We start from the raw sequence: 17,285 nt of genomic DNA, 5'->3' as shown, positions 1-17,285 counted from the left end.
GCATTCAGCCTAGGCACCTTCATACTTTTTCTTAGATTACACAGCAGTTTTTCTTAGATTAGGATCAGCAGTCTCCTTCGGCCTGAATACTGTCAGAAAGCATAGCCAATTGACATCCAAGAGGAAGGAAGAGGAAGTAAGGGGAGAGGAAAAGAAGATGGTTATCACTGGAAGAAAGAAGAGGGGGAAGATCAAGGAAAGATGGAAAAAGAAATGGGGAGCACAAAAAGTAGACTAATGTCAACAGTACTAGAGGAAAATCAGCGGTGATGTCAGATGCCAGTTGGTGCCTCCTAGACTAGAGAGCAAGCCAAGGGAGGAGTGGGAAGTAATTGGCTCTAGGGCCTACTTGGTTCTCTTGTTATTGCCTGTGTTGCCTCACTCAAAATAAGGCCCATCAGACACTGGCAATCCACATTTGAAGCAGTATGATGGTCATTATCTACCCGTTAAAGGACACTGGCAGAAAATTGTGAGGACGTTCAAAGCAGTGTAAAACCAATGAACCTAGAACCTAATTCTTAGCCTCTGTAGTTGAGCAAGTTCACAGAAACCAGTAAAGAAATACATCTTGTCTGTCTCGTGAAGTGCCTCTCAAACTTTCTCCCCAAGTACTTTTGACTGTAGAGGTGATATGAAATGGGTACCCTAGGGGACAAGCAAAAATGTGATCCTGAAGCTTCTCTGAAGTCATTTTTTTTTTTTTAAAGATTATTTACTTATTTATTCATGAGAGACAGAGAGAGAGGCAGAGACATAGGCAGAGGGAGAAGCAGGCTCCACGCAGGGAGCCTGACTTGGGAATGGATCCCAGGACCCCAGAATCACAACCTGAGCTAAAGTCAGATGCTAAACCACTGAGCTACCCAGGCACCCAACATTTCAGAATTTTGAACAGGAAAGTGATATAATCCATTGCTTGCTTTAGGCTGGAAGGAAGTGTGCAAGAAGTCATTTGATGACTGGACTATGGTCAATATTTTTACTTTTCTCAAGTTTCTAAGAACTTGTACCCTTCCTAAAGTTTTTAAAGCACACTTCCAAAGGAGACAGTGCCTCTCAATGGAGAGGTTGGGGAAGGTGATTGGGGGCAGTGAATTTGAATCTGGGAAGGGCAACATGAGTACTTTGAGTGAAAGCTGCCAATGAGTTGTCCTTCAAGAGAATCACTACATTCAGAGATCTTTGAGTATCAAAATCATAGAAGTTAGAGCTAAATTTAACCAAGAGGCACTCAGATGTAACCCTCTAACAACCCTCTGTTACAGATGAGGTCAGCTGGTTTCCTCAGGGCTCTTCACCCAGGCCTCCTGATTTCCAGTCCCCAATGCTCTCTCTCATACGTAACACATTTACCTGGTAGAGAAAGGATGGAGGCAGATGCTTGGGGAGGATTGGCCAGTGTAGCTTCATCTTCCTGCTCCAGCACACCCAAATGTTTCATATCTTCTTACTCTCTGTTTAAAATTCCCCACTTAGCTATTCATGTAGGTTCATAAGTATAAGGGATGAAAATAAACATCTCATCCCTTCAGAGGCAAATCACTAAAATATTTTGTCATTTTTCTCACCAGTCTTTTTTTAAATACATACTTCTAAAATTGGAATTTTATTGTTTATAGCTTTTAAAAAATTTTAATATGCCCATTTACTTCTATACTTAAACTTTATATAAATACATCATTTAAAATGCTTATGTAGGGACACCTCGGTGGCTCAGTGGTTGAGCGTCTGCCTTTGGCTCAGGGTGTGATCCCAGGGTCCTGGGATCGAGTCCTACATGAGGCTTCCTGCAGGGAGTCTGCTTTTCTCCCTCTGTCTATGTCTCTGCCTCTCTCTCTGTGTGTCTCTTATGAATAAGTAAATAAAGTCTTTAATTAAAGTGCTTAGGTAGTAATATTCCATCATATTGATGCGTGGGTGTATATATATATATATATATATATATATATATATATACACACAAACACACACACTGGTACATATAAATATACACACACAAATATATGCACAATGTATATATAATTAAATCTCTTGTCAGGTAGTTCTGTTTTTCAGACAATCTGCTACAGGAGGAAAGACTGGACAGGGGCTAGTGTGGAGGGAGATAATTCAAGGCCACTTGAATTCCAAAAGAAGAGGATAGGTGCCAGGATATGGAAGATGATATTGAATAGGAGGAGTTTCAGTATTTTCATAGGAATGGGTTTGTTTTCTTTCTCTGGTCCACTTGACCTTTCCTCCAAGACTTAAAGCTCAAGCTGTTTTCTTAGTTTTGTAATTCCTCTGTGGTGTAGATTTACAAAGTATTGGTTAAAAGGCTGGTCTTGTGAGCACCACTTCACTTATTTCCGATTTCCAACCTAACTACTTAAAAACTTTTGAACATTATTTTTATGATTTGTGGGTTACCCTGCACACAAATACTAAGTGTGTTATGTCAGCCAAATGGACCTGAAAGGATAGACATTGACAGGCTTAAGTGACTAATCGAATATCATTAGGAAAGGACAAGAAGGCATCAAACAGACATAAGGGCTAAAAGAACTGGTAAAATGAGTGTTGCTGATTTGTGGAGAAACCTGGAAGATGACACCTGAAAACTCATATTGCATTTCGAGAACTGGTGCTGGTGACAGATAGGGCTAACACAGATAAGACTGTAATTTGTAGATATCCTAAACACCCTTATCTTAGCCAGTAGTTTCAGTTAGGGCTTAAAACAACATATCTATCTGTACTTCTAAATATCAAAATGGGTAAATTTGCATTTCACACGCTCCTCCTTTACTTGAAAGCAATTGATTGTATAGGAGAGAGATGGTACTATAAATCAGGTTTTAGTTCTGCTGCTGATTTACTATATGACATTGGATAAGGCATTTCACCTCTCTGGCTTCTAATCTGTAATTAAAAGGATAATTACTGGTTTAAATAATTTTTGAAGTTCCTTCTGAACCTACAGTCTTTATTTCTAAAACAAAAAATGACCCCTGAGGTAGAGTTGGCTATACTTTCTTGAATTTTAAAAATTAAGCAAAATGCTGATCTAGTACATTCATATAACTTTTAAGTGTAGCTTCTTGAAGGTGTCCCTCTATCAACTAAAGAACAAATGTCTCAGTTTAATATATGACTGCATCAAAAAAAAAAAAGTGCAACCACAGTAGGTGACCAAAGAGGATAAGTAACTTTCAGGAATTTTGAAAGCCCAGTAGTATTTAGTATATGCTCTCTCAGCATTAAAAAGGTCACCTTGCTAATACATGTTAATTTTGAAAGTTGAATTGACCTTTGGAATTTTAATATCAACCTTTTTTGGTGTGTTTAGAGGTTGGAGCAATCACAGAAGAAACAGAAGCCTGTGATTGGTGGAGTTTGGGTGCTGTCCTCTTTGAACTTCTCACTGGCAAGGTAAGCAGTGACCTGGACATTTAATAAGTTTACCCAGATGCTACCTTGATTTCAAATTGAGAACATTTAGCCTTTGCCTTTAGTTGTTAGATCAGGGACTAAATAAGAAAATCTTTGATCTAAAAAAAGGCAGAAAAATGCAAGTTTATCTAGATTCCAGATTTTTTTAAAAGTAGAATTGTATTACATTGAATAAATAAAAATTCTGTTATGTCATAATGTTAGTATTTAGCTGTGTATGACTAAACATTCTTTCTCTTCATTTTCTGTGATTCAGTTTTAACAGCATTAAATCTGTAATGTTCATATAAGGATGTATTAGAATTCTCTGGATGTTTTAAACATCTTGCTTGAAAGCAGGAGGGAATTCTCATTTTAGCAAATGAATGTAGATTTAAAAGGTAACATTACCTTTTTTCTCAATACTGTAAATTTATCCTATCTGTTCTAGCTTAAGGACAGAATTTGTATTCTCTCTGATCAATAACTTTTAAGTAAGATGTTTGAGGTTAATAGACTTTAATAGACTATTGGTGCACATTACCCCCTGGAAAGAAGAGAGAGGAAATGAGCAGCCCTACTTTTGTAAGTAGTCATTTACCTTGAATATGTAGGTAATACTGAACTCTTAAGGTTGTTGTGGATTGTTACAAACCACTTAAAGTACAATTAAAACATAAAGTGCTATTAATATAGAGTGTTATTATTAACCAATCCTAAACTTAGATTTTTAAGAATATTAAACAATTCAGAGGTATCAAGTCCTTTTTTAGTTTTTGTGTATAGTGTAAACTTTTCTTTTTTTTTAAATTTTTTTATTTATTTAAGATAGTCACACAGAGAGAGAGAGAGGCAGAGACATAGGCAGAGGGAGAAGCAGGCTCCATGCACTAGGAGCCTGACGTGGGATTCGATCCTGGGTCTCCAGGATCGCGCCCTGGGCCAAAGGCAGGCGCTAAACCGCTGCGCCACCCAAGGATCCCCCTTTTTTTAAAAAATTTTTTATTTATTTATGATAGTCACACACAGAGAGAGAGAGGCAGAGACATAGGCAGAGGGAGAAGCAGGCTCCATGCACCAGGAGCCTGACGTGGGATTTGATCCCGGGTCTCCAGGATCTGTAAACTTTTCTATTATGAGCCATTCCCTGTATAACTAAGCTTATGTTTATGCTGTGATTTTGATGATTGCCTTCATTTCAGTTAGAATTCTGTAGTCTCATGGCCCTTAGCCTGACACTGTGTTGATTACTATACCTCCAGTTAAGATGGTTGTTGAGCTTTCTGTCTTGCTGTCCATAAATCTTGTGATAGAACAGAATATGATGTTATTTGGGATAAGAAGTATACCTGGTTGATTATTTCAGACTCTGGTTGAGTGCCATCCAGCAGGAATAAATACTCATACTACTTTGAACATGCCAGAATGTGTCTCTGAAGAGGCTCGCTCACTCATACAACAGGTAATTTAATTGACCTACTGGCCTAATATATCAACCATGCAAATTAGCAGAGTCCATAGTTATAAAACCTTAAGGAAATTAGTTTGGGGCAAGAAAGACTCATCACTAATTACAAATTCAGAACTACTACTGTGTATGGTTAGGCTCCTGCTATTATTTAAGTATTAGTGAGGTCAGAGGGAACAGTTAAAGCTTATTGGTGTTTAAGTCTTTTTTTTTCCCCCAAAAAAATCCAGGCTACCGTTTAGTCCATTCCATGTATTTGTGTAGGTGTGAGATTTAAGTATTGTTTTTAGCTTATCTGGAGCTGCTCAATTTCTGCTAATACATTTTGTAACCATGTATGATGACTGTTTCTTTCTTTTTTTTTTTTTTTGACCGAATATTTTCAATCTTTTTTAAACATTTTTTTAATTTATTTTTTATTTATTTATAATAGTCACACACACACACAGAGAGAGAGAGAGAGGCAGAGACACAGGCAGAGGGAGAAGCAGGCTCCATGTACTGGGAGCCCGACGTGGGATTCGATCCCGGGTCTCCAGGATCGCGCCCTGGGCTAAAGGCAGGCGCCAAACTGCTGCGCCACCCAGGGGTCCCATATTTTCAATCTTTAATTCATATTTAGAAATTTAGGAATAGGCTACTTAGGCTGCTTTGGAGAAAAGTGGTGTTAGAAAATCTTGCTAAGTTAGATTACTCCTAGCTTCATCCACTGATGGAAATTGGGCATTGATGTCAGCTAGTACATTTTCAGTAGTTTTAGAGAGACTATTGATAATTAAAGTTCAGTATTCCAGACATAGGCTTGGAACTCTAGTGAGCTTCTTAAATGGATTCCTTGCATTTAAGATGCTCCTCTAGTTTTGAATAGTGAGTTTGAGAGAGTATACTGAGGGTTGTCAGTAATGAGGTGTGATAGGCTCAACAGCAAATCAGCAAGAATTGTCATGCCTAGGATTCTTACAGGTTTTTTTTTTTTTTAAGATTTTATTTATTTATTCATGAAAGACACAGAGGCAGAGACATAGGCAGAGGGAGAAGCAGCCTCCTTGTGGGGAGCCTGATGTGGGACTTAATCCCAAGACCCTGGGATCACAACCTGAACCAAAGGCAGATGCTCAACCATTGAGCCACCCAGCTGCCCCAAATCCTTATAGTTTTATGAGAAACATAAAGGGAAAAATTATTTGAAAAAGATCAAGAACTAACATTTTTGTTTCATGAAACCGGAATTATTTTCTTTAATCAGAGAAAACAAAATTTAAATAAAAAGGGAGAGGGAAGAATATATTAAGAGAATTACCAAAAAAAAAAAAAAAAAAGAGAGAATTACCTAGTATTTTCTTGAAGAGTGATTTGGGTTCCATTCAAATACATGCACAAATATATGCAAGATATAGTGCTGTAAGCTACAAAGGTAAGACTCACAAATAATTATATTATGGATGCATTTGATCAAAGCTGTCAAAGGTTTAAAAACTACTCTGGCAAGTCAAGATAAGTAAGGAGGGGTTATAATTGATGAAGTGATTGCATTAGGAAAGTTTTTGTGTAGTGGATGTTATTTTTTGTGGAGCCCTAGAATTTTGGCTTGACAAGGTGGGATTTGGGGGGAATAGCTAGGTGGGGTGAACAGCTTCAACAAGGAAAGGAGTCCAAAAGATCCAAAGTAAGAAATGAGAAGTTTGGTTTCTCTGGAGTGGAGGGGTGGATATAGGAATGAGTAATAGTCATGGATGGGTGTGGAAAGGTAACTTGGAGTTCTCTTATGGAGTTTTGTTATCATGATTACCAGGGAAGAGTGATCATACTTAATTCAGTAAAAAAAAAAAAAAAAAATGTATTTGAAGTTTTTGTGCAGAAAAATAAGAGGATCAGAGTTGTGCTTCAGGAAGATTCAATTTTCCCGGGGAATGTAAAACAAAGAAACATAACCAGGTTGGAAATGAGATGAGAATACCTTTGAGCACTTTGCAAAAGGATTAAGAGGTAATGCAAAGATATAGAATACATTTCATTCTAATAGGAAAAAAGGACAGCTGTCATTTGATTTCATCTTATTTGTTGTGGCACAAGATAAATTCCAAGTATTTTTTTGTTAAATAATTTGAGGAAGGCTAGCAAGTGCTTTTTTGTTGTTCGTTTCTCTCCTTAATGTCATTATTATATAATACTGAGAATAGAATTCCCTACATTAATTTATAAAGATCCGCTGCTCCTGTTCTTATTAGAAATTATGTTATAAAGGAATCTTGGCTTAAGGTATGTTAAATCCTCCAGTACAGATATGTATATATTATATAGTAAATCAGCATTCTGTCATTGGCCTAAGGAAACTACCACTCATGTTGAGGAAACATCATCAGGAAAGGGAAAAGGGGTCTCTAGGCATGATTAGCCATTTGTCATTTTGACTTTCCTCTTCCACTACCTCACAGGTCATAGGGGTCATTTTTTTAAAATCACAAAATGATTTATATGGAAATAATTATTCTGCTTTGGGAAGATTTCCCCCTTTAGTCTTTCAGCTCCTTGCTTTCTTCCTAGATTTCATGATCCCCTGTCCCCACGGTTCAGTCATCTCAGTCATGTGAATGGTGCTAAAGTAGACATAGTTACATTTTAAATGCAATTAAAAGAAAGATGCTTATATTTTACAAATCCTCAGAGCATGTATGTTTATACTTCATGCTGTACATTTAGTTAATTTTGGTGTATATTTAGTTAATTATGACACAATTGTTTTGTCAGTTGAAAAATATTACATGAGAAAATAGACCTTCAGAACAAATTTTTGGGTCTTCATTGTTTAGCTTATTGCCTGAGTGTTCTTCAGGAGAAGGGATACTGGCAGTGACTATTTTGGTTTTGCCACTGACTGACACATTTGTTTAAGCAGTAGAATCTTTGTGTGGTCTTTTTTGAGGCCTGCTATAGTATTTAAAATGGCAGGATAAACAAGATAGTCGTAATTATACTTTTGCCTATAGATTTATATTTACATTTTGTAGTGAAGTCCATGAACTAATTAAATTGACTTTAGTAAAAGTCAAAATAGGAACCTTTATTGAAATTTCATAATGAGGTCATGTTTTTGGAAAAAAATAGGGGTGGAAAAGCCAATTGCAGTGAAAAAGAAAGAACTACATGTTCATATGTTTATTGAAATATTAAAAAATATGCTATAGTTATATGTAATTCTTACAAGTGTTCGATATTTTAAATTTATATTAAATTGATGCCTTCCACATTTCAATCAGTTAGACGTGAATTGTCGGATTTTGAAAATGAATTTGATATATTTGGGATATTCTTACAATGTTTGTTTTATAATAGCAGCTTTTCACTTAACACCTTTTTCCAATATCTAATATTAAAATTCTTTGAGCAATTAGCTTTAATAAACAATGGTCATTTTGAATACTAGATATAACAATTTCAAGTGAGAAGATTGAGTACAGTCTTTTGAAGTATATGCTTCACACCCCTTGTGTATTTGGTAATATTGAAGTAGTAGATTCTTGGTATTTGCAGATCACATACTCAGAAGGCAGTGTCATGTTATGTTTAAGAGCATGGATTCTGGAGCCACAGTGCCTAAATTCAAATCTTGTCTTTGCTACTTACTACTTGTATGATCTTAAATAAGTTACTTAATTTCTCTGAGTCTCTTTTTTCTCATCTATAGAGAGAATAGTAACGATTCATAGAGTTTTTGTGAATTAAATTAAACTATAATAATGCCTGGCACATAGTGTCACATCAGTGTTTTCTATCATTATTATTATTATTTTTTTAAATTTTTATTTATTTATGATAGTCACAGAGAGAGAGAGGCAGAGACACAGGCAGAGGGAGAAGCAGGCTCCATGCACCAGGAGCCCGATGTGGGATTCGATCCCGGGTCTCCAGGATCATCCCCTGGGCCAAAGGCAGGCGCCAAACCACTGCGCCACCCAGGGATCCCGTTTTCTGTCATTATTGATAGGGCAATGGTGAAGATTCATAGTACATAGTAATTTTTATTTGCTGAAGCATGTGTGGAATTATAGGGCTGCTAAAGTAAGAGTGGGTGGGGCAACTGCTGGTGATAGAGGTGTAAAGGCCTAAAAAAGTAGTGGACTGACACACAATAGGAAATCAGTTGATATCTTTCATATAAATAATTGAATTAATGAATAGTGAATGAAAGAAAAAATAGAAATAAAGGTAAAAAGAGAAGAAACAGAAGTTTTGGTTGAATTTGAATAGTGGGATTTCCTAAATGTATAGAAACATTAATGTAAATAAATCATTTAAATCTTTCAGTTGCAGTTGGCTAAATCCTGTGGAAAAAGTTACTTACTATAGGAATATTCTCAAATTTGAATGGCTATAGCCATATGAGGGAGTTGGCAAATTCTTTCTTGAGAAAGGAAGTTATAACATTGGACAGAATTGGCAAAAACAACCATCTCAGTGGCTGGAAATTGATCAAAGGGATGCAACAATCTGTAAAGTATTTATACTTGAAAAACAGCCAAACTTTGGGAATGAAGAGTGGTAGTCTGTGGCAATTTTGCTTGGACTGCTCCCATTCTCTTTTCTCTGCTTGGTCAGGTGTGAAGTTTCTTCCATATTGAAGCAGGCCACGAGAACCAACCCTGAGGTTTTGTGCATGCATATAGGAAAAGGGAAATATCCCAAGTTGAAATGAAAGTAAAAACCAGGGGAGATTTGTAAGTGACCTAAATTTTTAATGTGTTCTCCTTCACTTTGGCAGAGGACAGAAGCTTTAGGGGCAGAGGTGTATTGTAACTTCTTTTCAATCACAGATTGACCACTAAGTTGTACACACACAGGATGGTCCCTAGGAAGTGAAGCTCAAAAATAAAAACAAAAAAAGAATGAGCAGAGATAGCAACAGCTGATTACTACAAAGTGATGGAAGGAGCAGACTTACAGATCTAGCTGAAAGAAGTTACCAAACAAAAAACAAACCAACCAATAGCAATGATAATGGTCTTCTTGGGAAAAAAGTTGGGAGCTAGAGTTGCTAAAATATAGCATCCAAAATGTCCCATTTTCAGCAAATATTATATGATATACACAGAAACAAAAAGTATGACTCATAAAGCAGTCAGTAGAAATTAACTCTGAATGTCCCCAGGTTGAATTTAACAGACTTTAAAGTGGTTATTATAAATATGTTCAAAGAACTAAAGGAAACCATGTTTAAAGAATTAAAGGAAAGTATGACAATAATGAATCAACAAGTAGAAATTCTCAATAAGGAAATACAAATTATATTAAAAAATAGAAATTCTCAAGTTGAAAAATACAGTAATTGAAGTGAAGCATTTATTAGGGGGAAATTGCTTTAGAGCATCTCAGCAGCTATTTTGAGATAGGTGCGAGAGGAATCAATGAACTTGAAGATAGAATGATAGAAATGATCAAATCTGAATAAAAGGCAAAAAAATTTTTTAAAAAATGAACAAGGCTACACAAATCTATGAGATAACATCAAATGTACCAGGAAGGAGAGGAAAGAGAACAGGGGAGGAAAAAGTATTTTAAAAAATAATGGCTAAAAATACCTCAAATATGATGACAAATATTGATAGCATCCAAGAAGCACAATGGACCTTAATTAGGAAAATACACCTAGTCAAATTATTGAAAGACAAAAACAAAGAGGACAATCTTGAAAGCAGCAAAAAACAAAACAAAACAAAACCCACTCACTTTATACAAGGAAATCTTAATATCTGACTTTTCATCAAAAATGATGGAAGACCGTACACACTTCCAGTTATAAAATAAATACATCATGAAGATGAAAATTACTGAGTAGGGAATGTAATCAGTAATATTATAATAATATTGTATAGTGACAAATGGTGACTACATGTACTGTGGAAAGTGCTGAGTAAAGTACAAATTGTTGAATCATTAGTTGTACACCTGAAACTGTACTTCAATAATGATGATGATGATGATGATGATGATGATGATAAAATCAATGGAAGACAGAAGACAGTGAAATGACATGGTCAAAGTGCTGAAAGGAAGTTAACTATCAACCAAGAATTCTAAAGTGAACTATCAACCAAGAATTCTATATCCAGCAAAATTATCCTTCAAAAATGAAGATGAAATAAATTCCTGAATAAAGAGTGAGAGAATTCATTGCTAGATTTGCCTTACAAGAAATATACAGGAATTCAGCCTGAAAGGAAATGACACCATCCACTTAGTAACTTGAGTCTGTAGGAGAAAATGAAGAGTACTGGAATGGTAAAATATAAGTAATGCACTCAGCATAATACCTTCCAGGTCCATCGACGTCGAAGCAAATGGTGGGTATTTGTTGTTTCTAATGGCTGAGTAATATTCCATTGTATACCAATACCACATCTTCTTTATGCTGAGTGAAATAAGTCAATCGGAAAAGGACAAACATTATATGGTCTCATTCATTTGGGGAATATAAAAATTAGTGAAAGGGAATAAAGGGAAAGGAGATAAAATAAGTGAAAATATCAGTGAGGGTGACAAAACATGAAAGACACCTAACTCTGGGAAATGAACAAGAGGTGGTGGAAGGGGAGGTGGGCGGGGGATTGGGGTGACTGGGTGATGGGCACTGAGGGGGGCACTTGGTAGGATGAGCACTGGGTATTATGCTATATGTTGGCAAATTGAACTCCAATAAAAAAATTTAAAAAAATAAATTTAAAAAATAATAAAAAATATAAGTAATGCAAAAGATTTTTCCCCCTCATTTTTTTCCTCAACTTCTTTTAAAAGACATAGGATTGTATGAAACAGTAATTATAACATGCTGTTGAGTTTATAACATACAAATATATTACATATATGACAATAATAGATGGCAGAAGATACAGAGCTATAGTGGAGCGGTTTCTACATTTCACTGGAATTAAATTAATATTAATCTGAAGTGGATTTTGATAAATTTTATTGATTTTTTAGAGAAGGGGATGGGGACAGGGGCAGAAGGAGAAAGAGAACCCCAAGCAAGCTCCATGCCCAGCACAGAGCCTAACGTGGGTCTCTATCCCATAACCCTGAGATCATGACCTGAGTTGAAATCAAGAGTCAGATGCTTAACTGACTGAGCCACCCACATACCTCGTAGATTATGATAAATTAAGATGCTATTGTAATCCTTACAGTGACCACTAAAAAAACAATAAAAATCAATAGAGAAACTAAAGTAGTGTATTAAAAAGTATTGACACAAAAGAAGGCCATAGAAGAACAATAACAACAACAACAAAAAAAAACAATAGAGGTGGAAAACAAGTAGAAAATGGCAAATTTAAACCCACCACATCAATAATTACAATTCAACATGGATGTCTAAACATGCCAAACAAAAAGCAGTTAATATTAAATAGGGTAAAAAAGATTCAGTTATCTAAGACACACCTTAAATTCAAAGACGCAAATAGGTTGAAAGGAAAAGAATGGGAAAATATCAATCATGCAGATGGTAACCATAAGAGAGCTGAAGTGGCTATATTAAATTCCTGACAAGGGGCACTTGGGTGCCTCAGTGGTTGAGCATCTGCCTTTGGCTCAGGTCATGATCCCTGGGTCCTGGGATAGATTCCCGCATTGGGCTCCCCATGGGGAGCCTGCTTCTCCCTCTGCCTATGTCTCTGCTTCTCTCTCTGTGTCTCTCATGAATTAAGTAAATAAATATTAAAAAAAAAATCCTAACAAAATAGATGTGAAGCCTAGAGACTTACGAGCGGCTAAAATATTTCAGTGATAAAAGGTCAGTACATACAAAGATATAACAATAAATGTATATGCTCTAATAACAGCCTGTATATGTATGATGCAAAATCTGACTGAATTGAAGGGAAAAAAGACAATCCAGTATTAATAAATAAATGGAGGCTTCAGCACCCCATTCTTGATAAATAATAGAAAATCAACAAGGATATTAAGAAGACTTCAACAATATCCAATGTCTCTGACATATATGGAACAATGATTGCAGAATACATTCTTATCCTTATGTATATAAGGAACATTCTCTAAGATCGTATGCTATACCACAAAACAAGCTTCAGTGTTTAAACAGATTGAAATCATACAACATACTCTGATTATATAACAATTTAATTAGAAATCAGAAAGCGATCTGGCAAGTCCACAAATATTTTGAAATTAAACATGTTTCTACATAGCCTGTATGTCAAACAAATCTCAAAAGAAGCTAGAAAGTGTTTTTAATAGAATGAAAACACAGAATATATCAGAATTTATCAGATGTAGCTAAATCAGTTCCTGAGGAAAATTTATGGCATATAAACACCTATAACAGAAAATTTATGGCTTAAAAACACCTATATGAGAAAAGAAAGGTCTCAAATGAAAATCTCACCTTGCACCTTAGGAAATTAGAAAATTACTAGAAAATTATGGTGTTATTAGAACAAAGGTAGGCATATAGATCAGTGGACTGGAATTGAGTATCCAGAAATAAACCCTTACATTTATGGTCAATTGATTTTCAAGAAAGGTGCCGAGAGAATTTGATGGTGAAAAAACAGTCTTTTCAGCAGATGGTGTTGGGAAAATCAAATAAGTCACATGCTAAAACTGAAATGAACTAAAGACCCTTACTTCATACCATATCCTAAAATTAACTCAAAATAGCTCATAGACTTATATAGATGGGAGATTAAAAATTATAGAAGAAACCATAGGAGAAAATCTTCATGACAGGTTAGGCAAAGAGTTGTTAGATATGACTTCAAAAACATCCATAAAAGAAAACAATTGATAATGTGGGCTTTTATAAAATAAAATAAAAATAAAATAAAAACTTTTATACTTAAGAAGATATCAGTAAGAAAAATGAAAAGATAAGCCCCAGAGTGGGAGAAAATATTTCAAATCATGTAACTAATAGGGGCTTGTATTCAGAATGTATAAAGAACTCTTATCAGGGCTGCTGGCTGGCTAGGTTGATAGAACATATGACTCTTGATCTCTGGGTTGTAAATTCAAGCCCCACATTGGGTGTGGGGGATTACTTAAAGTCTAAAAAAACCCACCAAAACTCCTATAACTCGATAAGTAAACAATTCAGTATAAAAATGGGCAAAGATTCACTATGGAAGCTATATGAATGGATTAGAAAGCCATGAAAAGATACTCACCATTATTACTCACTAGAGAATACAAATTAAAATCATAGTACGATGCCACTAAAACCCACTAAAAAGGCTGTGATCAAAAGATGGACAGTATTAAGTATTGGTGAGGATGTAGAAAGACTGGAACCTCTCCTACATTGCTGGTGGGAATGTAAAATGGTACAGCTACTTTAGAAAGGTTTGGCAGTTTCCTAAAAAGCTAAACATAAATTTGCCACATGACCCAGCAGTTTACTTCCAGGAATGTCCGTGAGAGAAATGAAGGCATATGCTTACACAAAGACATATATGTGAATGTTAATAGCAATATTACTCATTGTAGCCTCAACCTGGAAAATCTACATGTCTATTTTTTTAATTTATTTTTTTGTATATTTTTTATTTGAAATTCGATTTGCCGGCATATAGTATAATATCCAGTGCTCATCCTGTCAAGTGCCCCCCTCAGTGCCCGCTACATGTCTATTAACTGGTGAATAGATTAACAAAATATTTTATATCCAACAAATGGAATGCTATTCAGAAATAGAAGGTAACAGGCTGCTGATACCTGCTATAACATGGATGAATCTGAAAAACATTGTGGTAAGTAAAAGAGGGCAACTACAAAAGGCAACATGTTTTATGAGTCCATTTACATGAAATATCCAGAAAGGTCACATTTTACAGAGACTAACAAGCAGATCAGTGTGTACCTAGGGCTGGGGATGGAAGTGAGGATTAACACCAACTGCATGAGCAAACTTTTTAGGGTGATCAAAGTGTTCTGAGACTGGATTGTGTGATGGTTTCACAACTTTTAAAATTTACTAAGAATACTGAATTGTATACTTAAAACAGATGGATTTTATGCTATATAAATTACCCCTCAGTAAAGCTGTTAAAAACAAAATTTGAGGATGCATGAACGTCTCAAGACACATTATTTCAGCACACCCATGAAGGAGTAACTGGATCTCTCAGATTTGGGCACAATATCTAATTAACGTCATGATGTGCTTTGGAACAGGAAATGGATAGGTATAACTGTCCTATTACACTATGAGTTTGAGAGAACCGAAGTGAATTGCTCAAGGTCATGTTTCAAATCAGTTGAAAAGCCATGAACTCCGATACCCCCACCACCCCACAGCTCCCTTTTCAAGGTCATCTCATCAGTTGGTTATTAATCAAATCCATTGTCACTAGGGTTGAATCGAGCAGTTCTTTCCTTTCATATATTTTTGATTTCCTTTGATTCATCACTTGGATTCCTGTTACTTACTAAATCCTTTCTTTTTAGCTCTTACAGTTCAACCCTGTGGAGCGTCTTGGTGCTGGAGTTGCTGGTGTTGAAGATATCAAATCTCACCCATTTTTTAACCCTGTGGATTGGGCAGAACTGATGAGATGAGCATAAGATGGGGTTATCTGCACACGTTCCGATCTTCTCGGGGACAGGCATCTCCGGCACAGAGGCAGCCCTGCCTCACACTCACCGATGGAGCACCGAGACATTGGGATAAAGACCTTTAGACAAAATGTGGAAAGAAAAAGGCTGAAAGAGAACAGTTCCTTTACCACTATTCTCTGGACAAGATATTGGCTACATTTGCAAGGGGTGTTTCTGTGCAAACCTTTAAATAAGGGGTGATCTTTATCTTATCCGCATTTAGTGTTGCACATGAGTTGTAAACCCAACTGAAAGAGGGTTTCAAGAACTTCCTCTGAAAGCTCCAATTGTACATTTAAGTGATACTTGAAAGGAGGACCTTTACATGGCAGCTAATAGTGCTTTCATCTAAGCAAGATTAGTTTATATGATCATAATTAATATTTACTGAATAATACACTAAAAGTGCTTCATGAATCGTGTCATCTTTGGAGCTTAAAAAGTGAGAAAAAAATATATACATCATGTCTGATAGAAAACATGTACCACAATGCTATGTAATTGATGTATGCTGAATGTGGTTCCATGTTGATTCATACTTTCAGAGGTCCACGTGAGAAGAAAACACGTTGCCAATTTCCTCTACTTTGTTGGTTGGTACTGCTACGGAAGGTTCATATAAACACTCCCTGTCTCTCTTCAAGTTCATCTTTCTGCTCCCTACACCCATTGCCTATTCTCTCATATCTTCTTCCCCCTTCCTTTGTAAGTACATATGCAACAAAAAGGGAAGGGAGTATTTATTTCCCCAGATTGTATCAACTTAATAAGGACTAAGAAATCATGACTATAAAATAAACATGATAAAAATTGAAATCTCAGCTTCATTTAATTGCTTAAGTTTTTTGTTTTGCTTTGTTTTAGAATGGCCTTTCACCTTGGAATGTTAGCAGTTTCTGCTGTTTCTTATACTTGACTTCATCTTAGGTTTTTGGTTTGGTATAATAAGAACCGAAGGTTCTCATCTAAGTGGAATGAATGGCAATCCTATTTTATACTTAGTGATGGGATTTCCAGATTTGACCTCCTAATCTACTTGACATTATGTAGAAAGAATATGAGTTTTTACACATCTCCAAACGTTTGTTTGTTATTTCTGTATGCTGCCAAGATAGCTCTTGCATTTGTGCCTTGTTTATAACAATTTACAAATGTTTTTAAAGCATTAATGTCTGTTTTTTAAACTTTATCCAAAGAAAAAAGAGTAAGTCACTTTTTTGGAATCAGGAGCCATCAGAAAAAATGAACATTTTCCATATATTTTAATCCTTCAAGTTTTTGAGATCTATGTGAAAGCCCATTCCTACTCCAAGAGCATCTTTACAGCTTCCATCTGCCATCAGCTAGGTCTTCCCATCAAAGTAAATGGGAGCCGAAAATGCTTTAGTGAAACAAAGGAAATGTGCAAGCATTTTTTCTCTTTCTATTTTCCTACTTCCCCTTTTTCCTTCTGGTTCCCTTATAACCTGAACCTCAGATGGAGGACTGCAACAACACCAGGATGGGGAGCAGGTCACCAGGATCAAAGCTCAATCAAGATGACATCACTCCCTGGAACTGGATTTCAACTCACCAGCCCCCTGGCCTCATAACAGGAACTCGTGCAGGTGAGACTAAAGAATGACTTCCTGTGTAGGACCAGTAGGAAATCTGCAAGTGCTTAGAGCTAGCCACTGCAGAGCTTCCTTCCAGAAGTGCCCTATGACATGAAACTGGGCCTTCACATCTAAGGTGAAGCTCCCAGCCCTGCCACATGATTTTGGTTTCTTGGATTCAGGACAGTAATGTCAAC

At 36.1% G+C, this 17,285-nt stretch overlaps 1 protein-coding gene across 8 annotated transcripts in view; it reads left to right on the top strand.

Annotated features, from left to right (window-relative positions):
* RPS6KC1 (ribosomal protein S6 kinase C1) overlaps positions 1–16,309 on the top strand; it is a 179,985-nt gene extending 163,676 nt beyond the window's left edge. For all 8 annotated transcript variants that reach the window (XM_077902148.1, XM_077902147.1, XM_077902145.1 and 5 more), the window contains 3 exons: positions 3,332–3,414; positions 4,781–4,876; positions 15,344–16,309. In XM_077902148.1, the coding sequence (XP_077758274.1) occupies positions 3,332–3,414; positions 4,781–4,876; positions 15,344–15,454 (290 nt within the window). In that variant the 3' untranslated portion in view covers positions 15,455–16,309. The remainder of the gene's footprint in view (positions 1–3,331; positions 3,415–4,780; positions 4,877–15,343) is intronic.
* The last annotated feature ends 976 nt before the right edge of the window (positions 16,310–17,285 follow it).

The sequence above is a fragment of the Canis aureus genome, chromosome 6 (genome assembly GCF_053574225.1).
Source record: "Canis aureus isolate CA01 chromosome 6, VMU_Caureus_v.1.0, whole genome shotgun sequence".
NCBI classification, from domain to species: domain Eukaryota; kingdom Metazoa; phylum Chordata; class Mammalia; order Carnivora; family Canidae; genus Canis; species Canis aureus.
This window is presented reverse-complemented; position numbering and strand designations above follow the sequence as displayed.